Source organism: Poecilia formosa, unplaced genomic scaffold, assembly GCF_000485575.1.
Source record: "Poecilia formosa unplaced genomic scaffold, Poecilia_formosa-5.1.2 Scaffold200, whole genome shotgun sequence".
In the NCBI taxonomy this organism is placed as follows: Eukaryota; Metazoa; Chordata; class Actinopteri; order Cyprinodontiformes; family Poeciliidae; genus Poecilia; species Poecilia formosa.
In genome coordinates, this window is record NW_006800139.1 from 324,672 (window position 1) to 349,075 (window position 24,404).

Consider the following 24,404-nt stretch of genomic DNA (forward strand, 5'->3'; position numbering starts at 1 on the left):
TAAGCGTCTAGTTTTATATGAAAAAGACTTTATTCAAACAAATGAGGGCTGGGAGTTGCAGCTTATTCATTGAGACACTTTAAAAATGTTAGCACACAAAAAAAAGCTTCATTTTCTTGTTTGTTACATGGGTTCAAAAATAAAAGGGGTGCAGATCATATGAGAAAGTTGGTTTAAGAAAAGGTAAATAATTATAGAGAAGGGGTGATTTAAGGTCAAAATTATTGGTTTGCAGTGATTTTTTGTGTGACTGAAAAAACTGAAAATTTTCTTACATTTACAAAAATTTAACAGCTTATTTAAGTTAGCTCAATTAAAAAAAATGAATCCATCAATTTCTATGAATTTAGCCAGTTCATGAAGCCCCATTGTCAAATATTAGTGTATGGAAGTCGGAACACAACACTTTCATGAAATATCGCAAAATTGGAGTATTATTAATTTTTTTTTTTTACATTTTAATTTTATATCAGTGCATCTTTATGTGAAAATAATTACAGACATGGCACGAAAACGTGAAAATATAAAATATGCTTTTTTTTCTCCCCCAAAGAATAAAATAAATATTAATATATATTTTAAATTAGCTACAGTAACATGACACCCACCACCAGTACTTTGCTGTCAGGGAATGTGAAGGCTCTACATGTGAGGGCAGCCTCGGGTTCCGACGGCTCCGTGAACAGACAGCGGTCCGGACAGCGTCACGGGTCGACGGTTGATGCTAACATGGCGGAAACACCCGTGGAACACCGGAAACCCGTTAGGATGGCTGGCCGCTGCGACCCCACCTGGCGGACAAAAGAAAGTTTACAGAGTGATTAGAAAAACGGGCGTATGTTATTTCATTTTTGAAGTTGCTCTTTTGATAAAAAAAAGTACCCCCTTTAATGATAAGAAGAAGCCAGATGTTAAATTAGATAAAACTGTACAGCGTTTCAAAGGAGGAGGAAAATCTGCCGAATAACCGTTAGAAGATTATTTTTTGCAGAAGCAGGAGGACCCAGTCACTAGGGATCGCGGAAGCAATATTATCTTCGTAAATACTTTAATTAAGGCTCTTAAATTTTGTCAAGGCAGTACTATTTTGACGTATATATTCTATGTTTTATTTTTTACAAGGGACTTTTCCATTAAAAGTTTGAGTCACGCGCAATCTGTGACGCCAGGCGGTTGCCGCTACCGCTAACTAGCAGCTAGCAAACTAGCTAGCTAGCTAGCTAGCTTTTTCTGCATCTGTGTAGCAAATATCGCCATTTGCTACACTTCTTTTGCCCCATAAGATTCTAGGTACATTATGTGCAAAGAAAAGCTTGGCACTAAAGAGAGTTAGCAAGCCCTGTAAGAAGAGTTAATGGCACTAATGGCCCAGGGAAGGAAATAGGGTAGGAAAAAAACATAATTTCTACATAATCATATTTGTTCTCTTAACTGCTGGTATGAGTTTCATATCAATAGGACAATATTTTGGGAAAATACATAGGGCATGCAGATACTGGGGGGTTAATAATTGACTCCCAAAAATGCATATCCCTTCTAACATGGAGACATAAAGAGCAAAGAGGGATTTCACCTTTTCTACATAATCACGCTTGTTCTATGAGCTACTAGTACAAGTTTCATATCAATAGGACAATAGACAGGGGATGCAGATATTGGCAGGCTCAGAAATTAAAATGCATCCCCTCCTATATTAATAGACTGGATAATTAAGGGTGATATCAAATTTTCTACATAATGGGCCTCTGTTTTGTCATGCATTAAGCTATTATGGTGTTAAAAGAAAAAGTGGGGAATTTCAAACCATTAAGTGGAGAACATTTTCATCAGACATTGACATTGAACCACAGAAGAAAAGGTTCTGTCTCCTTCAGTTTTTAGTTCTGTACAGTGACAAGCAGCAGATCTAGGGTGGCCCAGTGCCCCCAATATCAAGAAAACTTTGAAATTGCGATATGATTGACCCATAGCATCTCCACCTATTTTACATTACACAAGCAACTATGTTACCTTCAGTTTTGTAAATGCTGTACATATCAAACATAACTTAAAGAGATGGAGGTCAATTTTAAGTTGTCAAATTGTGAAGTCAAAATCTTTTGATTTCTCAACAGCGCTTCTCTGTGATGCCGTTTACATCCATTCTCTTAGGAGCGTTGAACTGAGAAGTAGTTCAGCAGATGTGCAGTCTCACCAGGTATTTGCTAATGTTGCTGCCAGTAGTCTGAAGGAGCTGAGCATGAAGATGCGGGGAGGTGCATGAAGCTCAAAAAAGTTGATTTTAGATTTTTTTTAATATCCTCTTCAATATCCCAGCCACAGAAATACTTGTGGCTGGGATATGTGTGAGCATTAGCAGACACTTTCTTTAAAGACAAAGAGGAAACCCTGAAATTGTGCGGAGAACTGTGATATTGTACTCACTTGGTGCACCGCCAAGGTACATGGTAGCTTTGGTCCCTGCAGAACGGTTCTGTTTGGGGCCCGTGCTCTTCTCTGCGCTTCCATCCACAAACAACTTCAGAACGTTGTTCCTCTTCTCCACTGGAAGAATACATCAGCATTAACGGAGAGCGGTTCTGTTTGGGGAAGATGACTGGTTGCTGTAAACCCACCTTTGATTGTGTGCCAGTGCCTGTTACACAGAGGTTCTTCAGGCATTAGTGAGGTAGAGAATTCACCTTTGCCACTGATTACTGAAACAGTCACCTAGACACAAAAACATCTTCCTCAGGTTTTATTTTTAGGATTTCTTGAACAACGACGACAAGAAAAATCTCCACCTTCTTCCTGCTGTTTCTCTTGTTCTTGGGGAAACCTTTACTCACCTCTCCCTGGCTTAGGAACAAGCTCAGGTATTGGTCAGATGAAGTTCCAGCATATAACAGCAGCCCAGAGTCTGAAGCGGGTCGAACTTCCAGCTGGATCTCTAGGTCTCGACCCAGAACCAAAGAGTCATCTGCCAGGAGGCAGAGACATGTCAATCAGTGGATACTCTGACCAAAAAAGGTTTCAAACAGCTGAAACTGGGAAAAGACGGGGAGGGTAGCTACCAATCTTCAGGTGTCCTCCCTGTTTGGAGAAGTATGCTCCATGTTGCAGAGGGTTCTGGAAGCATGGAACCGCCCCCTGGCTGAACGATGGGCTTCCTGCAGGAACTGCGTTCAGTTTCAGGTCCTTGACACATCCGATGAAACCATCAAAACGTTTCGGCTGGAGTTCAGACACAAACAGTGAGAATGACGTCTGATAAAGGTGTGCACCTTTCTAACCTTATTTCTGTCTCCAGAACATAGCCAGTTATCCTCAGTGGGACTTAAACCCTCGTGGTCTTTTTGGGTCACATTGACCCCGTGTGCGCTTGCTTTCGGAAACTGACGGTCTGTTGTTTGACCCAGACATTTGTCACACTAAAACTGTGGGAGAGTTAAAGAAGAGCTATTGTTCTGGATCATTGTCCTGTTGATGACCCAGTTAGGGTTGGACAGACGGCCTCATGCTTGACTCTGGAATACGTAACCCTGACCCGGTTTCTAAGGGTGTTTTCACACCTGATAGTCCAGTAGACTTGGTTCAGTTGAAACAATGGTTACATTTTCACACTGTACCGTGTCAAATGATCCAAACCCTTTGAGCAATCCGTTTCCCTCCTGGCCTGTGGCGGCGCTGGGCCAAGAACCACTGAAGGGAACAACAAAAAAACCTCTGGAGAAGACACTGAGTGCAACTTTGTTCTTCACAAAATATGAGAAAAAAAATTGTTGTGGTATCAGATTTTAACGGTTGTAGGATTTCTCTTTTGTCGTGACTAAAGGCCTCGAGCCATTTCTCCTGCTAACTTGTATTTTCCCATAATGCCCTGCGTTGTAGTCAGGAATTAAGAGGCATCTAGGTCCTTATTTGGAAAAAAATACAATTCCTGAAACAGACATTTTACGATACTTTGACTCCTCCAGACATGGAAAGTAATAAAATAACATTTAATACTTTAACATATCCTGAGCATATGAATGATGAAAGCTAGCTGTGTGAGTTTTAAAATAAGTAAGTTTAACCTTCACTGAGGCCGGGACTCCTCCGATGAATAACGGTCCGCTGATCCGGATCTTTCCGCCTCCGGCTATCCTCTTAGCTCGACCGCTGATGCCATCCACCGTCAGACTGACTTTATTCCCTTCATGCTTAATGAAAACCTGTGATAGAGGAACATCTGGTGAGTCCATTTATGAAGCAATACTTTCATGATTTCCCCCATATTGTAATCGACTAGATCAGGGGTTTCAAGCCGCTGGTGGCTCTTAATAACTTTGGATAAAAATGAAGAACCAGCTGATGTTTTTAAATTAAAAACTTGTTTGTTAATATATCTTACCAGTTTTTGAGTTTATTTCTACAATATTTACATTGAATTTCCATAAATAATGACACTAAAAATACTAGTAAAAGGTTTTTAGATAAATTTTTTCTTGTCTTTCTATGTGCATTTTTATTTTTTTACTTATTTTTTTCTATTCCCCAGAAAAGAGATGCATCCTTTTTTTTAATAAGGATGTAGAGAGTCAATTATTATTTAAATAATATTTTAAACACTTTTAAAATACTGTTCTATTTAAAAATACTATCTTGTATAGTATTTTAAAATCCTATTTAAATGCTAATTTAAATATTGTTACATTTTGTGTTAAATTTTTTATTCAAATAGTATTTTAAGTATTATTTAAAATAGTATTTTAAGTACTACTGTAAAATTAATATTTAAAATACTATTTTTAATATCACATACTAAAAATATAAATAAAATTGTGATTCTTTAATAATGACAACAAATTTCCTATTTATGTTAAATTATGATTTGTGTTTTTTCAAAAAGTCGTGCAACATTTGCTGCTCTAAACGAGTTTTATTTGCCTGAAACTCTTAAACAAGTCATTAATGTGGAACAACAACTATTTTTTCTGGAACAGGAACAGTTTTCATAAATAATTGTTTTTGGAAACCTTAAAGCCTGTGGTACTCATCATTGTTGTGGTGGAGGATTAATAAATCAATATCTTCAGAAAGAAAGCAGCTTATAATGTGACCAAGTTGTCTCCCAAGCATTCAACATTCTGTTTTCTCCGCCACGCTTTATAAAAAGTGTACCAATTTTCTGGAAGTATTTTGAAGCAAGTAAAAATTAAGAAAGGTTAGCTGGTTTAATGTAGTTATTTGTCTTTATATGTACATATCTTGCGTGGAAGACCGTACCGGGTGCCACCGCTCGTCGTCGTATTTGTTCAAGCTGCGCACTTTGACGTTACTCCTGGGTGACTCCACTGAGAGGATCAGGTGACCTTTTAGGACGCTGAGCAACATGGCCGCTCCGCCATGCTGCCTGCTGGCTGCGTACAGAACGCAGCCATCAGAGGAGTTGATCTTCACCTCCAACGACAGATGAGAACTGAGGAAAAATCAGTTTAATTAGTGAGTATTTAGGGCTCCTCTACATGCAATATCAGGGCCGCTGTAGATAGAGTTTGGCAGCAACTAGTTATATTTTTTTTTAAAATTCAGATTTTGAGATTTATTGTAAATTTTCTAGAAAAGATTTCTCCAAAGAAAGTTACAGATTTGCAAGAAAAAAATGTGCAAATATTTTTTCTTTAATTCAAAAAAATTCTAATTAATTAGAATTAGTCTAAAATTTCAGGAGTTTTTTTTTTATTTCCAAGTAGTTTTCCTAGAACATTTTTGGACTTTCACACTCACATGGTTCTGACCACTGGATCGTATTTCTGGTAGCTGTGGGCGGAGCCGCTGAAATGCGTCGCTCTGCTTTCGGGGTGCGACAGCTCCCCCTGGCAGGACTCCCTGGTACTGCGGCTGCGAGATTTCGACGGCTTCTTTTGATTACCCTGAGACAGAAACGTGTTTACAGTTTCTAAAAGCGGCGGTTCCTTTTTGCCTGGAGGAGCAGAGCTATCGTGTGTTTGTACTGTACCTTTTGTTTGCGTCTCGGCTCCGCTGCAATGATCTGCTGAGGTTTTTTTGCTGCTGGACAGGACAGAAGAACGTTCTCGTTTTCGTTCACCTTCAGCAGGTTCTCCACCATTTGATCACCTTTCGACCTGGATGCAAAAATCACGCACATATTTTACTTTTTGTTTATAAAACTGCAGTCCCGTCATCCTAGTTATATGCAAAGGCAGCAAATATTGATGTATGGCAGGCTGTTGTTTTTTTTGTCCAACTGTCCATAATTACATTATGGAGGATATCTAAAAAATAATCTAACTAGACAAAACTACATTTTGACAATCCATAATGGTAAGAAATCAGCATCTTCAACCCCACTAGTAGGAATAATAATTAAATATCTTCAATTACATTTTGAGGAGTCAAAATTAATTTCAAATTCAAAAATACTTTATTGATCCCAAATGGAAATTAAATAAATTAATTTAATTCATACAATTTAAGACCACTTCAGAAATCTGTAAAGAACTTCCTGTTTATTCACTTCCAGCAATATCTCTCAATTATCTGTAATTAAACTGGTAAAACTGATTTTAAAACTGATTTTATGTTAAAACGGCCTGCCGTATTCACACAAAATCAAAAGTTAGTGTCAAAGTTGTACGACCATCATTTAAAAACCTTTTTTGTCAGGTTATTTTTTATAATCTGTAAGAAGACATGGTTTCTCTCCGTAGGGCTTTTCAGACCTCTTTATGATGACATTGCTGATGCATCCTGTGAGGTTGTCGACGTTTTGCTGAGGTAATCCTCCCAGGAAAGTGACATCCTCAGGACCCGTGTAAGCAGGCGGCTTTATGTTCGGTTTACCGCCATTGCTCTCCTTTATGTCGTCCATTAAAAGATAAAACCTGTGGAAGCCGACAGTCAGCAAACACTTGTAGCAACAAAACAGCTTTAGATATTCACAAGTCTCAAGTCTTTGAGGAGCAAGTCCAAGTCAAATTCCTAACAACTGAAACATTTTTGTGACTTCTAGGTCACCTAACTCTTCATGATTTGAGGTTAGGACTGTTTGTCCTCAGACTTAAGTTATTACATTAACATTAAAAAAAAATATATTACCCTTTAATCAATCAGTTAGGTTTATTTGTGTAGCACATTTCAGTAAACAAGCAGTTCAAAGTGCTTTACATCATAAAACCATCGAGAAACCATTAATGTCAAGTACTGCCATCAGAATCATCAATACATCAAATATGTTTGTCAATGTTCAATTTATTATGTTCCAAAAGCAATTCTACTTATTTTATTCACCATCCAAAAAGCCTGCTTCATATTATTTAAAACACTTATAAACTGTAAAATAAGTATTTGTGTTTTAAGATAAAAAATAAAACGAGATTTAAATTAGTTACTGTTGAATTTCTGCTTTTTAGTCTTTGTAATGATTAAGCTACCAGCTATTTATCTTATTGTGTGTATAAATGGCTGTTGTTTTGCTAGCGGTAGCATCGTGGCTTCTGGTTACGTTATCGCAGTGTGCTAGCTGTTAGCTCCTTGAGGACATAACTGTACTTTGTTTTGGAAAAAACTGAACACAAAACGTTTAGCAATGTTTTTGCCATTTTTGTCTTAGGGAACACATTATCCAATTGCTTTCAGTGATGTTCTTGCGTTAGCTTATGATAGCATTAGCTGCTGTCAAACTACAAAAATGTCTGAATGCGGCAAGAAGGGTAAAAGAAGGGGCTGTGGAGCTAAAACATCAAGGAATTCAGACAAAAGCACCACTTCATACAGTCCATAAATTACTGATTTAAATGTGAAAAGAAAATATTTAAAACCATGTCCACTGAGGAAAACATCCAGCCCAAAGTGTCTTGCATTGTTGCAACTAGCTTGGCAGGAAGAGAACACCGGTCTATATTAAAGCCCATAATGTTCCACTGCATCCTTTTACAGGAAAACATTACAGCAGCTGTAGTCTGTAAACCGCATACCGGCGTCCTTTCACTTTTTAGTACATGAGATAAAAAATGGCACTACGATCAAGTCTGAGACCACAAGTCAAAGTCAAGTCTGAAGACTTATTTTTGCGACATTATCATAATGAAACACCATCTCTGGCTGTCTTACCCATTGGGGTCAATGTAGAAAGCAACATTGTGGTTGTTGTTGTCGTTGTACGTCTTCTGAGTCTTGACCTCTGAGTTGTTCACCCTCAACACAATGTTGCCTTTCTGCAAAGAGACTTGACAGATTCCCTCCTGCAGCCACGGATGGAAAACGGTAAGCTCAAAGAGTTGATAGAAAGGGGAAGCAGGAAAGATCATGGGAATCAAAGTTTTCCTTTTCTGACCTGATCTTTGTGGAAGAACATGAGTCCATTTTTCTGCTCTGTTCTGAAGCTGAAGCTGGCGTAGAATTTGTCTTTCTGGCTGCTGACATCTTTTGGGGCTAATTTCATGTAGCTCTGCCCGCTGAAATGAGCTTTCCGAGCGACCTGCACAAACACACAACATTTTAACGAACGGTCCTCCCATGCTTCAGCGCAAAACAGTTCAGGCTGTTTACACGAGCAAAGCAAAAAGGAAAAGAATTAACAGTCACTTCTGTTCGGTTCACTGCAGGCATTTCCAGTTACACCTATTTTAGAGTTGCTAATTAGCTCATTTAAACATCTGATCTACTGAAATGAGTTGTTGTTAAGTCGCCTTTTTTATGTTGTAACTGAACCGAAACACAGAATTCCACAGCACATCTACATGTTATGTCATAGTCAAGCTAGCATGACCTCCGTCCCTCTCCCTTGCTACTTTTCTTAATGAAAACTTTTTTCTGACCTTGTCATCTAGTTGTCATAGTGTTGAGTATTAGCAGCAAAGCACTGCATCCCTTTTCTTTTATATATTATGCATACATTTAAGAGTTAGTGTCATTTTAATAACATCACAGCTAAAACCATTGCTAGTCATTGTTATGTAGCAAATGAAACCCTGCCTCTCAAGTGCACTGATAGTGGTGTCATCATTTTAGCTCCGTAGATTTCAGTAAGTGTGTTCTTTTACCAGCAGGTCGCTGTTACAGCCAGAACTGACTCCAGAGGCTTTTATGGTCTTCAGGTTGACATAACCGACGCTGTCCCTCAGGCTCTTGATGCAGGCCTTCACAGAGTTGCGCGCTGAAAACAGCTGCTTTAAACTGGGAGACAAAAAAAGACAACAGCTTAAAATCCACATCTTTAGCGATGCTACTATTATTACTATTTTATTTTTTTACATTTGGTATTCTAATTCTAGAATCAATCACTCCAGCTTTTTTCTCTTTGTTGGTTCTGATCCATAATCAGTTGTTAAAATAATAAATCACAATTTCTTTCTAGCTTGTAAAACCAACATGACATCATCATGACATCATGATCTTACCAAGTATTTTTGTCCATTCACTTGAAAAAAGACAAAACTAACTTACAATTAACTTTTCTGCAATAAATCTGGCCTCGTTTTAAGTCTTGCTCTTTCCTTTGGTTTGTTGTTTTGTTGTATTTCTTTCTAATTCCTGTAAAGCACTTTGAATTGCCTTGTTGCTAAAAATGTGCTATATAAATAAAATCACCTTACCTCACCTTAATGACTAATGTCATTGGCTGATTATTTCTCTTATAACATGGGAAAAATATTTTGTTATAAGTGAAATAATCTGCCAGTCAAACTAGTACTAGTAGCTCCATACAGACGTGAGAGAATCATGGAGAAAAACAACATTTCTGACAGCAAAGTGTTGGACAGTTTCTAATAATTTTGAAACAGTTTACATTTCATCTAACAGTTTTGCAGATTTTATCAACAATCTGGCTCTTAAAGTTTAATTGAGCATCCAAAATATTTTTCTTGTGATTGTTGTTCAGTAGAATCCCCATTGATCTGAATATACAAGGACTGTAATGGTGCTTTATCTATTGAAAAGCAAACACACTTTGTTTTCTTTGTATGAAGAACTCGTAACTTTTTCAGCTGGAGAAAAAGTTGCACTTTTACATCTGCTTGATGTGTGATGGCATGGTGTATGTTATGTATTCAGCTTGTTCGGGTTGAATATTAGTTCAGTTTAAGAAATTGTTGGATATGTTACTGATAGTTTACATGTCTGTAAACACAGAGACTGACAAAAAGCCAGACACTAGGACTGCACTATGTTGACATCAGATTTGTAAAAAGGCAGAAAACTAACAATGCAAGTGAAACTGAACACACCATGTGCACAATAAAACATGGTAGTGGCAGCATCATGATAACCCATCATGGATACCATTCAATCCAGACTGGCAAACATTTCCTTTACTTAAAAAGATGCTTTCATGTGGCTCCACTCACCTTTCAGGCATCTCCTCCTCTGGTGCTCCTCCCAGATAGTATTTATCACTGAAATTTGGTAAGTCTTCTGTTAAAGTTAGTGTAAAGATTTGATCAAAGCTCTTCTGTACTTGGATCCTTTTTACTTTGGTTGTGTTAATCAAAGTAATGGTCAGCTGAAAAACAATAAAAAGAGGAAAATGAATTTACAGTTTAAATGACTAAGAAGATTATGATACAGTAAATATGCTGCAGCAGGATTAGCAGCTCATTAAAATGCAACTTGAACCTAAAACTGATGGCAAAATATATAAAATCACTGCCTTTGTCCAATCAGTTGTTTTATTTGGTTGGAAACTAATGATTGGACAGTAATCACTTATAATAATAACTCTTCATTTCAAAATGGAGATAAGCACCAACTCCCCTCACGACCCTGCAAAGAACACTGTGTTAGACAATAGAAGATGGGCTTGCATTTGTGCTCATTAGCTCTTCTTATTTCATGTATATTATAGATTTACTGCTTTTGGAATGAGAAAACTATCGATGTGCATCCCCAGTTTCTACTGCACCCACCTGTGTTTTGACAATAAGTTAATGATTTTTGGCATCTGGAAAACGAGCCAATTCAAAAACCTCCCAATTGTTGAGTCATATTTGATGGGCACTGCGCCGTTACCTAGCTACGCAGGATTTATATTCTTAGTGAATGAGAAAAGTGAGAATATGTTCAACATTCTGGCTACTGGAATGACACAGTTGCACTAAAGCATAACACAAAGTGAGAAACAAAAACTATACAGTGTTGTGCTCAACGTGCTCCTGCTTACTTTTTCATCAATAATAAGGAATTATTGACTTAAACAAGCTACTTTCTGAAAAGTTATTTTTAAGTTAGTTTTGTCTTATTTTAAGTTTACTAAGATATTTGGACTAGAAACTAGACCAAAATTACATGATAAGATTTTGTTTTTGCAGTGTGCACGTGAGAATTTGCTGCCTTTGTTCCTAAATAGGAGGTGAATGATGGGAAGTCAGAAGGTTACCAACTGCAGCTTCATAGCCAAAACTTAAGATAAACAGAAGATAAAAACATGTCCGACTCACAGTCTTTGAATCTCCATCAGTAATTTTCAGCCGTGTCAAATCGTCACTGACAGGCGGCTGTTCAATCAAAGTACCGTTGAAATCATAATAAAGACGGAGCTGTCCCTGAAGTACGGCCAGGCACAAAACCTTCGCCTGATGGACATAAGAGAAAGCAGTGAGTACCTCTGAAGAACAACAGCAGACATCAATGAACAGATAACATTGACACAAAGGTGGGAGTTTTGTAATCAATTGAAATGGGTCTTTACCTCCTTTTTGAGGAAGACTAATATTCCTTTGTGTGACAGGAGTGTGATGTCCTGGATAATTTTGATCACTTGACGTTGAGAACTAGCCGTAAAGTTGATCTCAGCAAAGCCGGTTCCATCAAAATATACCCCGTCAACCACCGAAGACCTATTATAAGAAATTTCTTTCAGCAAGCATATTTAGAATAATAACAAAGATGACTCCATTGTGGAGTAGTGCTTTGAAGCAAAAAAGTCCTGGGTTCAAGTCTTACAATTGGGTTTATGTATGGATGTACAGTGGCTTGTAAAAACATTTATATCCCATTTGTCACATTACAACAATAAACATAAATATATTTCATTTAAATTTCATGTGAAAAACTAACAAAAAGTGGTATTGACCCGGGGTGTGCTGTGATGGCGCAGAGGTTAAGCACAACCCACATATGGAGGAGGCCTTAGTCCTCGACGCAGCTGTCGCAGTTCGATTCCCGGCCTTGGTGACCTTTGCTGCATGTCTTCCCCCTTCTCTCATTACCCACTTTCCTGTCAATTAACTATCAAATAAATGCCACTAGAGCCAAAAAAATCTTTAACAAAAAAAGAAAAAAGTGGTATTGACCCTTTGCCTGTGACGTCACGCTCTTCAGAACGCTGCCCTTTACGCCATGATGGTTATAAAAACAACCTATTTGCTCCTGTAAAGCCTATTGGAAAACAAATATCTGCTACCCTAATGTTGCTTTTATTTAATTGATTTCACTTTAAAAACAAATGGATAAGGATACAATCCAAACTTGTCATTTTATTGTGTAACTTTTAACGAGGAAAGATACGGCGGTGACGGACGTAGCAGCCCTCGGTGTAATCATGGATTTGCAGCGAACACTTTATACAAGGTAAGAAGATTAATATTTAGGTACTTTATAAATAAGTATGATTCGAAAGAAGCGATCAAATATTGCATTATGGAGGAGGTAACCACGGAGACCATCAGTAGCCTACCATGTACGGATAAAACTGGTTAGCATCTCGTCTTTTGTATGCTTCTAAGGCTTCTCTGGTTTAAGGGGAAACTGTTTGACATATAATCATGTGGTGTGAATTCAGGCAAAGTCGTCTATTTGATCAACACGTCAGGAGGGAATGGATTGGTTTTTAAACTAGCCATTTCAAAATTTGTAGCCCGATCCAAGTGTGTTACATTCACAGACAAATTAGCTTGACTTAAACAAGTAGAAGTTATAAATATATTGGCAAAAACAACTTGGGAAAACAATTTCAGCTGCTCTGTTCAATTGACATGACGCTGGCTCCACCTCCATGCAGGAGTAGAGCAAACCTCCTACAAACAAACAGTGTTACAATGGCAGAGGTAGTGGAACTTGATGTGTGACATTTTTGGAGTCATTTTTACCTTATCAATAAACACTGAAGCAAAGACAACAGGCAAGAAAATTCTCTAACAAGTCCTACATTAGGTCTGTAAGGTTATTTGTGGGAAACAACGGAGAACTCGGCGATAAAGCCTAAGTCTTTCGCAGCCACAGGAAGAATGAGGAAAACAAAGTCTCACTGGATGTGAGTGTGAAAGCTGCACGCATTTTGCACGCACAAAACGGTTGAGTAATGACTTAAATAATACTGACTTGTGAAAATCTGCCGTCAGAAATAAGCTTAAAAATATACATTAGAATAAACAGTCAACATGTACTGAAGTTACATGTTTTCATGCTGCCTTAGAGCTATCATTGGAATTTACACACATAAAATCAAGGTACAGGCCATGATCAATTTCTTGCATTAATCCAGACTCTGGGTTTTGTAAATGTAATAAATTATAATTTGCCTTCTAACGTTCTGGGCAACGGCTGCCGGGTTTGCATGTTTCCAACTGACAATGTGGGAAACATATTAATTTCTTCTAAATCTCCCTAACTGCAATTCCTCCAGATAAGGGGCCAAATTGGTTGGCCCCTTGATTGCTCAGTTGCTGACAAACCCCATAGATTGATTGACAGATGGCATCAAGTCAATACTTCTGCCCTTCACTTTTGACGTCCGTCATGGCGCCTCGTTTGACGTAGTTGCAAAAGGTCACTACAATTGTGAACTAGAAAGAAAATTATATATGACTCAAAACGTGTTGTACAAAACAGCTGGAGCTCAGTCAGATTAGATGCAGAGCATTTGTGAACACCAGTTTTCAGAACTTGCCACAATTCTCGATTGGGATTAGGTCTGGACTTTGGCTATGCCATTCTAACAAATTAATATGTTTTGTTTTAAACCATTCCATTGTAGCCCTGGAGGGAAAGCAAACAGAAAAAACTTAAGCTGCTAAGTACAAAATTACAAACATGGTCTGACCTGCTGCACGGTTTCTCCGTTTTAGTGTTGAGGTTGAAGGCTTTTTCAAAGTTATACAGACTGACTACTTCCTGGTTCAGCAGCTCCAGCTGAATGCAGCCATCAAATCCAGTTGAATTGTTAAATGGGGCGGGAAGCTGAAAGAAAGAAAATAAGAACAAATGTATTAATTTCTGTAAAACACACAATAAGTTCTTGATGTTCTTGATGTACATAAAGAACATCAAGTTTATTTGTGCAAACAATTTTTTTATGCTTACAAAATAAAATTGCAGCTTTTTCTTGGTAATATTTGATTTTCAGATGTCTTACATTTGGAAGGTTTATAATATTAATGCTGCTAGTAGGGCTGCTCAATATGGTATAAAAGTTAAATCTGATTTTGACCTTTCATGACCTCTGGAAACATGTATTAATATCTTTAAATTGACAGTGGCACAAACAAAAACTTTTGCTGTACAAATATTTGACTTCAACTTTGTTAGTTTTGAAGAAAACTGGGCGGTGACTTTACTCAGGACTTTCAGCGCCGTGTTGCAGCGTTCCTTTCTTTTGTAATAGTGAGTTTAACCTGACAATGGCGCCACTTGGCCCGACTTTGCTCACCTGGAAAGAATCTGGGGGTCCACCAACATAGAAGACTGTGTCGTTGGTTTGGAGGTTGAGCAGTCCTTTATCACCTTTACCCTCCCCTTTGGCCTTGAAGATCTTTTCATCTCCTTTCACGAAATAAGACATGGACATTTGACCGTACTGGAGAATCCTACATTAAAACAGACAAGGCAGTTACAAGCATTAACTAAATACATGCTCCCTAAGCGTCGAAGTCTGAAAAGCTAAGCACCTTTTTAACATAGGATAAATTAAACTTACGATGTTTTCGAGTTGTTTTTCTGATTGATGTTTCTCTATAACTGTATAATGTTTTTATGGTGTGATTATATGATTCTGATGGCTACATTTGACAAAAGATTATGTTTATTACAATAAATTTTGCTGGACAATAAATTGTCCTGGAAATGATTGTGATAAACTATAATATTGTCATTTTGACAATTTTCTACTACAATGATAACGGCATATTAATCCAAGTACATTCTTTCCAACTTTACTTTCTAAAGAACATTTAGCACTGGAACTGGAAAACATTTTAAATATCCAAACTAAATAAATAAAACAACCAAAACAACAATTAAAATGGATTATAGTTTTATAGCCAAAAAATATTTAAAAAAAAAATCTTTCATTCAGCTTTGACAGGTAAAACAGGCAAAAGTGGCTGGTAGAGCAAACTTCCTACCACCGTCAAATTTTTTGCAGCATTTTTCAAAATGTTGGCTTTTCAAAAATTTTAAAGGGTAGAATCTCTTTGGAAATTGTCCACAAGTAAATTATCAATCTCATTTTAATTTATCACATCATTAACTGGTAACTTATTGCTGAAATGTGCTATATAAATAAACTGGAGCTCTTTCTCTGACAAAAAAACTTTTTGAAATTTGTCAAGTTTTGTTTGCTTTGATAGTTTCAAACTCATTTCTAACTATCAAATGACTTTTTGTCATTTGATAGAAATCCAAGGGGAAAAAAGAATCACATATGAGGTTCCTCAGGGCTCCATTCTCAGTAAATATATATTCATTAACTACATGCTTACAGTTTCTGAAAAATAACGACTCAGTGGTGTGATAAGCTTTTGTGCATGTTTGTATTTCGGAACATCAAAGCAATTTAAATATTAGTCAAGGTCAACACAAGTAAACACAAAATGTAGTTTTTCCTCCGCATAACGGAGGAAAAATTTAAACCTGTATGGCCCTGTGTGGTTATCCGATTAATCGATTACTAAAGTAGTTGGTAGTTGCAGCCTGTCTATAAATCATTGTTAGAAAGGGTTAAAACTCTTACCTTTCCAAATCAACTCTGTTGAATGTTCCATCAGTTTTGGCATCCTGAGACGATATCACCTTTATAGTTTCTTCTCCAACATTGAAATACCAGCTTAGCTTCTTCCCTTCCAACACCATGCCCAAAAACTCCTTATTGGACTACAAATACAGCAGACATGATTATAAAAATAACATACATTTGTCCCTCCCAGTCATAAAATGTCCCTCTGAGTTGCTGTTGTAGGACATACATTTTTATTGCCGAAGAAGAAGACAAACTGTGTGTTCGAATCAGCGGTGGAACGTTTTCTCTGCTTTGGCTGAGATGGGCTGATGTGCAGCTTCATGGAAGTGTATGCAGCCAGGTCCGCCAGGTTAGAAGGAGTACGCACCTGAACGGCCGACTTCCCGTTAAACTTCATGGACACGCTCACCTGGAGGGGAAACAGCCGGTTACCTTTGGAATCAAGTCCCGACTTTGAAGGAACGTGTAGATACTTTGAGTTTTGGACAGAAAAGTATGCACCTTGTTGACAGTGTTGCGCGCCTCCTGAATGAGCTGCCTGATCCGGTTGATGTTCTCAGAAATGTTTGGCATTTGGACGGAATAATTCTGCAAATCGTCAAGTTTCTTCAGCAACGTTGGGATGTGTTCTTCCAGCTTTTGAACTAAGAATGAAAAAACATTATTTGAGGTAATGTAAGTTTCAGAGATATTTGTTCAATAAAATTAAAACTAGAAGTAGTTGATTGTTAAACTCCTCTTGTTTGCTTAAAACGATTAATTGGATTAATAAAATACATTACATGCTGCAAGTATTTAGCTGCAGATGCATCCTTACATTCACTGAAGGAATGTTGTTGCCATTTAGGCAATAAAATGTTTATTTTCTTATTTAAAATAAGAATTGTAATCATTTCTTTTTTCATATTTCAATTTATTTGTAAGTGAAGTTAACTGGATTGTTTTTTTTAATCAGATTGATTAATAGTCAGAATAAAAATTATTTTGTAATCAATAGATTAATCGATTACAAACATAATGGTTAGTTGCAGCCTTAGTTTTGTTTTCTTACTCAATCATTTGATTACTGACAGGTTATTTATTGATTCTGTAACTGACTAGGGGCTAGGGTACAATAATTCAATTGTAATTGAAGCCTAAATCAATGTGAGATTTTAAGAATACATTTTTATAATAAATGCATCCCTTTCATTTTTATTAAATATTCAATAATGGGTCATCAATTGAGTAAAACAATTTATTATTAATTTCTTACTTAACATTTCTTTTTTTAGAACTACCATTCTGTTTTTACTGTTTCTGGAAACTGGTAAAAAAGAAACATCCTACTGAAAAGGAAAATTGATGCAAAAATACTACTGGTAATTTTAGTGTTATTCTGTTGTGATAATCTAATGTTATTATGCAATAAAAAAATAGTAAAACTGCTAGGGGCTGTTTTGTTTATTATATCTACCTTCAAAAGTATTAGTTGGTTCTTTATCATTTCTAGGCATAATTATTAAAAGTAATTGTGGACGATTTGAAGAGCAATTTGCAGCTCCTTATACCATTCCAGATTTATGTAAAGGGCAAAAAAATTACTAAAACCAAGTACTGAAATAATTTTTGCAGTATTCCCACCCGTTTCGCTGGCGTTGATCAGGGCCTTGTTGATGTCATTGCTCGTGGAGTTGGTGTCACCGTAAGCTTGTTGCCATTGGTCCAGTTGCTTTTTAATGGGGAGCAACATGTTGTTGACGTCAGTGGCTGTGCTGTTTGCTTTATTCGCCACAGTTTTTGCTTCATTGATCTCCTGAGTCACATCTGCAAATAAAAAAAAAACAGAACAAAAAAAGCAAATGAGCAACGTTATTAGGCCTAGAATTAACGCTCTGCAAAAAACATGTACAGAGCAATTTGATACTGAAATATTACATTAATTGGTGATCATGTAAAGTTTAAAAACAATATTTAAAAAATCTATAATATGCAAGTTAATGAGATAAATTAATTTATACATTAAGTGAAGATTGTTACTGTTTCTTTTTAATTTATCTCAGATATTGTTCAGGTGGTTGGTTGGTATTTCTGTGTTTTGATTTTGTTCATGTGTTTTAAGGTATTTTGTGATGTATTTTTGTAATGATTGAAAAAGTATGTACGTGTGATTTCATTGTAATATTTGCGGTGCCGACCCCAGGAAGAATAGTCTAAGCCAGCGTGTCCAAACTTTTTGTCTTGTGGGCCAAAATTGTGAAGTAAAACAAAAAAAAAATTGAGAGTCAGAAAAATGTAATATTTTTAATAAAAACTAATATGGTAATGCTATTTTTACCAACATGATAATGTAATAGTTTAAACAAATTAAGTAGTAAGATTTTTTTTTGTTTGTCTTTTTGTTTTTAAACTTGAAAACTATTGTAGGGCCAAACTTTAGGTTTTTTCAAATTAAATTTGCTTGGTGGAACCATTTATTTGTTTTACTTTTGTTAATCAATTATTGAAATAATTGTCAACTAATTTAGTAATCGATTAATTGTTAACTGGAAGTCTATTTGCTGAAAGAACACACTAAGAGCAGTAATTAAGCCAAAACTGAACCAAAAATATATCCTATTAAGCACATTTTGCTATCAAATTATTAATTGGTTAATCCAATAAATAATCAATAAATAGTTATTTTTCACATCAAACATTCTAAGAGTAACCTGAAGAGCCCATTTGATTCATATTTAACCTGGTGTTGCATCATTCTGTCTCAGAGCTTTTCCAATGCATGAACCTTGATTTAATCTTTGTAATTCCAGAAATGTTTTAAAATGTTTAAGTGCTTACTTGAAATGGAGTTGAGGCTTTTCTGAATTTCTGCCAAATCCTTCACGGCTTGATCATGTTTGGCCTTGGCTGTGTTCAGCCGTTTCTGAGCTTCTTCCAGCTCTCTCTTCAGGGCTGTCAGGCAGAAAAATCAAGTTCACCACTTCAGATTCTGAAAACTGGGTCATAATTTATAGCAGAAGATGAAAATGTATTTAATTTTGATTCAGAAACACTGTATTTACTGTTGTTGAGTTCATCGTTCATCTGTTGGACTTCTCCATGTAGTTCCATGCTGTGGTTCTTCAGAGCGCTTGCTGACTGTCCAAGATCCTGGTTCTTTATATTCTAAAAGTATTTAAAGCAAAACTAGATATTTACATACTTTTAAAAAGAACCCATGTATCTTTTTAAAAAGGCTTTTTAATAGGTGCGTGTGTGTATGTACTTGTTATGCTGCATTTCTAGGACCATTGTGGTATATTCAATCACCATCAGAGGACTGATTGGTCTTATGGGGACCAATGTTGGGTCCTACTTGAGAAGACCCTGATTTTCAGAGTTTACTCAAAAAAAGGCTCCATCTGGATCAACCATCTGTGCTGCACGTAGCCATATGTGTATCAGTCTAGAATTGCAGTTGGGGGTCAAACAAAATAAGACCAAGGGCCGCAAATCGCCCCCAGGCCGCACTTTGGAAACCCTGGGTTAGTCATACGGTGTGAAAAATGTTTAGGTGCAGTTATGGTTAGGTGTAAATTTAGTTACTAAAATGAATGAAAGTTCATTCCCAATATGGAAGTCCTAATATGGAAAGAAATACAAGTATGTGTGTGTGTGTACTTGTTTTGCTATATTTTTAGGACCTTTTGGGTATATTTACTCACCATCTGAGGACTGATGGGTCTTATGAAGACCAAAGTCGAGTAAGAGTAAAAAAATAATATTTGGTAAAAAGGCTACTTAAGTACTGAGTAACTGGTAATAAAATCTGATTTTTAAAATGACCTCATTGGGGAAAAAAAGTGCTAATCCTGGTATTTTAAAGGCTATAATGAAAGACTATACACAAACATATTTACAAAATAACAAATTAATGCAGACGAATATTTCAAAATCTATTTTTTTCCAATACAAAACTTGGTAATATATCTATGTCAAAGTACTTCCAGAGTTTACTGTATCTTTGAACCTCAAAATGGCACAACAAGCGCAGCAGATGGAAAACATCATTAAAACAGCAAAGCTTGTGTACTAGCAAGAATTCTCAATTTAGCTGAAACTGTTGGTTTCTGTGTCTTGTATTTTTAGTTAAAATGTGTTTGTTCTTCATTCAGTGAAATGGATAGCCAAAAGTGTTACTCAAGAGTAGCAATATTTCAGGTGAAAGTGTAGGTATGATGTAGTAAAACTACTTTAAAAAAGTTACTACACGCTTCTGGTTAGATGTATGGTGTAAATTATGTTTTATTTTAGGGTTAGGCATAAATTTAGTTACTAAAATGAAGTTGAAACAAAGTGCTAACATGGAGGAAAATGCAAATGCACGCGCGTGTGTGTGTGTGTGTACCTCTAGAGTGTCATTTGCAGCCTTCTCAGCCATTTTTGCAGCATGTTCTGCTGCAGTGATGTTATTGACAACATTGTTGTAGGCTTTTGTTAAATCCACAGATGAATCCTTCTTGGTCTCTGCAATCAAACTGTAGGAGCAACACATCACAGATTAACGTTGTTTTATTGGAACCATTTATCAATTCTCTGTCTAACAGGGAAGTTTTAGCTGGATACACAGAAGATCCCTACCTGGTCAAGTTCATAGCTAAGGCATTCAGCAGCTCAGCGTGTTTCTCTGCCTCCTCCACAAGGGGGATTAAGGTGTTGGTTGCAGCAAATGTTTGCACCTTCTTTTTCAAAGGCGAATTGGCGCCATCTAGCTGTGCCGCCAGATGTTCATATTCCTGACAGATACATTTTAGAGGGATAAATTTAGGGTCTGCTCCAGGTATTCAAAACCACTCACGAACAAGCAGTTTGGAACCAAGAACAATCGATCCAATGTTAAGGTTGTAGAACAATGAGGTTTCCAGCTGGTTATTTGTTAGAAAAAAATACTCTCAACTTACAAACTTACTCAAGTTTAAATAATGGAATAAATGACTCTCTAAAGTGGTTAGTTCTTCATCTGTCCTTGGATGGAAACGTAAGTTATTTTCACACTTGATAGTCTGGTATACTCGGTTCGACTGGGGACCAAAGTTGCAACATTTGTTCCACTGCAGAGTCAAACCAACCAAACTAATCAAAAAACCTGTTCAACTCCTCACCTGTAGGGGCGCTGCATTAAAAACCACTGAAGGAAATGACATGAAAACCTCTGAAGATGACACTGAGTGCAACTTTTTACTTCAAAAAGTAAACAAAATGGAGTTGCATCAGATTTTAGTGGTTGCTTCTCTTTTGTCTTTGGTTAAAGACCACAAGTCATATCTCCTGCTAGCGCTAGGCTAACACGTTTGCTTTGGTTGCATTTACCCAGAACGGCATGCATTATAGTCCACTTCCTGCTTTTGGAGTGATCTCTGGTCCGCTTGGTGTTTGCATAACTCACACCAGAGTTCACTTCAACTAAACTGAGACTGAGGTTTACCAGACTTCACTTCTTTGGTCCGGTTACACGTCCGCAACTTCCCAAATTAACCGGACTTTCTAGGCAGTATCCAGTTTAGCTTAGTGACACAGATTGGATATTTTTGGGGGCAATTCTGAAATTCTCAGAACCACTTTTAAAATACTAGCTGTGCACAACTGCAATATATCTAAAATGAAATGAATGTAAACATTTTCAGAGTTGGAAAACCTGATAGTTTTTATAGCACTCAACATAATATTCCTGAATCTTGACTACAAATAGCCAATTATATGAAGCTCCCTGTTAGAGTGCATCAAACTACAAGCTCGTTAAATATTTATGTATTTTGACTTCTTCTTACCTCTTTGGACTCCTGCAGCATCTGAACCGCAGTGTTGACTTGAGTGACATCAGCAACAGCCATTTCTAGGGTGTCGTTCACTTCCTTCTGCTTCATTAACAAGTCTTCGATCTTCCTCTGAGGGAAACAGAGACAGCGGACATCAGATGCACTCACTCACACTCACACACAGTCTTTGTTTTATCAGATTTCTCACGTTGATTTCCTCCAGAGTTTTCTCATTGACGCTGTTGAGTTCTGCGGCTCTGGCAGTGTTGTTCACAGCTTCGTTCAGAGCGTCTCGCAGGTTTATCATTTCAGAGGTGAAGCGGTGCAAACGGTCCCTGATGGCCTTTGTCAAGTTAACGTTTTCCTGCTGATGGTTTGCCAGCTCCTTGATAACACGATCCAATACTAACACATACATACAGAGGGATTTACTGGACATTCTGTGATAATTTTCACAATATTTTAGCTCAAAATGATCAGCTGAAACGATTAATTGAGTTAATTGCAATTAATCGATTCTTGAAAAAATGGCCAACTATTTTAGTAATATATTAATCGTTACCTGGAGCATACAGACTCTAAAAAAGGAAATTTACTACAAAAAACAGCACATTCAGAGCAGTAATTAAACTACTATAACATTAAACTATATTACACATTTTGGATTTAATATAGAAACAGCTGCACCATGTAAAAATGTTTTCCCCAAAACTTCTGAAAAACAATTATAAGTTACTGAATTTTAGGCAATAACTTATTTAAAAAAAAAGGATTTGAATTATTTGTTTGAATCTTTTCATGTATTTTTAATAATACATGAAAAGATTCATATGTAGAATTTTTCATTCTACATATGAAAAATATGTAGAATGTGCCAATTTTTCTAATTTGAATAATTGCCAAAATAATTGATAGAAAAATTAGTTGCAGCCTTAGTAACAGTCTTAGTAACTGTGGATAGGGGCTCAGATGATAAACTTACATTTCTCTGTTTCGTTTTTCTCCTTATCTGCCAGTTTCTTCTGACCCACGCAGCTCCTGTACCTCATCTCCCTCAGTATGGCCTGAACCTCCCTGATCTTCGCCTCCTGCCCCTCCACATCCTGATCGCCCTCCGTTTCGTTTCGGGACAGGTTCGCCAAGCGCAGCGTCGCTGCAGACAGAAGCAGACGATCGTCAAACAGTCCGGTGCCGTCTGCGGCCGTGTTTGGGGATAAACAGGCGTTTCTCTCACCGTTTATGTCCATGCTGATGTTGTTAATGAATCTCAGCAGATCTTCTGCCCTGCTGTGGGTGTGGGAGGTGCTGTCATCTAGCAAACCGACCCGGCCTGTCATTACTCCTGCCTGAAAACACCACAGAATGTTACGACTGCGAATTAGGGCCATTGTAGATAGAAAAAACAAATAAATAAAGAAGAGTAAATTTCTGCTAAAAAAAAGTTTGCAGCCAAAATTTTTAGATTAATCTTACTTTATTATCTAAAGGAAAGCGAAATGTGGAGCTGTTTATTCTCAGAAACTTACAATAAAAATACGAAAACAACTTAAACTTAAAATGTTTTAATTTGCCAAATCATCAAGACTATAATTTAAGCAATATTAACTGAACATGAGGCTTGAATGTGTGTGTTTCTGACCTTTCTGTGCAAATCATCAATGTCAGCTTTGATGGTCGCAATGTCCATGTCCAGCATGTCGGCCCGACTCCTGCTTTCGTCCAGCGTGTTGTTGTAGCTCTCGATGGCGCGCTGGAATCCAGACATTTAAATTAAACACCAAAAACACACAGCCAAACCTGTTGATTTGGTGAAGATGTGTTCATCTCGCACTGAGCATGTTGCCAACCTTTAATTGGGAACCTTATTAGAGAGCCCACCTTTATGAACTGATTTAAAAATCAGCAACATTAAAAAAAACTAATGCGCTACCATGCTTAGCTGCAGGTTTCATAAGACAAGGGCTGCAAAGAGTTGACTTAACGATAAATGATCGATTATCGATAATTTATCGATTATCGATATAATATAATATAATTTCGATATAATTTATCGAAATTATCGATTAGATTAAAATTAGTTACAATCGATCAACTAATAACGCCTGCTTAGACCATCTTTTAGTGTTGTAGTTTGGTCTCCATCCAGCAGAGGGCACTGCTGGTCATCCTTAAACTGAGTTAGATTATAACAGGATTAAAGATGGCGGCCATACCACAATGGGAAAGAGAAACGACCCAAAAAGAGTCCGGTGTGGGATGAAAAATGCACGGCATGTAGTTTTGTTTTGAAACATAAACACTCAACAAGCTCCTTAAATTATCATCTTAATAGCGCTGCATGATGGAGCAGCGTCAACTTCTCAACCAAAACTTACTGATCTGCTACAAAGACAAGGATGTGATGATGACAGAAAAGCAAAGACGATAAAACAAAAAAATTGCCAATAAGTAAGTTGATTTTGAGGGCTTTCTAAGTTTAACAATGTGAGAAAAATAATTTTTTCTGTTTATTCAGTGACAATAAAAGCCATAAAACAATTCCCTCAAAGTCTGGAGACATTTTACCCAGGATGCATGTTTGGTCTGGTAGCAATATCTGATTCAACTTCTTAGATTTAGTATCTTCATTCAGTTCATCATCGTGTTTCACACCAAACACACGTTGCAGCTCTTTGAAGCGAATGTTTGGCTTG

At 36.9% G+C, this 24,404-nt stretch overlaps 1 protein-coding gene across 1 annotated transcript in view; it reads right to left on the reverse strand.

Annotated features, from left to right (window-relative positions):
- Positions 1 to 11: 11 nt before the first annotated feature.
- Positions 12 to 24,404, reverse strand: part of LOC103148221 (laminin subunit alpha-5) — a 30,938-nt gene continuing 6,545 nt past the window's right edge. The window contains 31 exon segments of the mRNA XM_007566896.2: positions 12 to 791; positions 2,425 to 2,544; positions 2,616 to 2,709; positions 2,829 to 2,959; positions 3,054 to 3,213; positions 4,056 to 4,193; positions 5,248 to 5,440; positions 5,749 to 5,894; positions 5,981 to 6,107; positions 6,705 to 6,866; positions 8,095 to 8,225; positions 8,318 to 8,461; positions 9,027 to 9,159; positions 10,332 to 10,486; positions 11,421 to 11,555; positions 11,672 to 11,819; positions 14,024 to 14,160; positions 14,630 to 14,786; positions 15,932 to 16,071; positions 16,164 to 16,346; positions 16,439 to 16,581; positions 17,561 to 17,743; positions 18,755 to 18,868; positions 18,979 to 19,081; positions 20,304 to 20,433; positions 20,537 to 20,691; positions 21,724 to 21,840; positions 21,920 to 22,116; positions 22,694 to 22,864; positions 22,946 to 23,057; positions 23,351 to 23,461. Of these exon segments, the coding sequence (XP_007566958.1) occupies positions 643 to 791; positions 2,425 to 2,544; positions 2,616 to 2,709; positions 2,829 to 2,959; positions 3,054 to 3,213; positions 4,056 to 4,193; positions 5,248 to 5,440; positions 5,749 to 5,894; positions 5,981 to 6,107; positions 6,705 to 6,866; positions 8,095 to 8,225; positions 8,318 to 8,461; positions 9,027 to 9,159; positions 10,332 to 10,486; positions 11,421 to 11,555; positions 11,672 to 11,819; positions 14,024 to 14,160; positions 14,630 to 14,786; positions 15,932 to 16,071; positions 16,164 to 16,346; positions 16,439 to 16,581; positions 17,561 to 17,743; positions 18,755 to 18,868; positions 18,979 to 19,081; positions 20,304 to 20,433; positions 20,537 to 20,691; positions 21,724 to 21,840; positions 21,920 to 22,116; positions 22,694 to 22,864; positions 22,946 to 23,057; positions 23,351 to 23,461 (4,419 nt within the window). The 3' untranslated portion in view covers positions 12 to 642.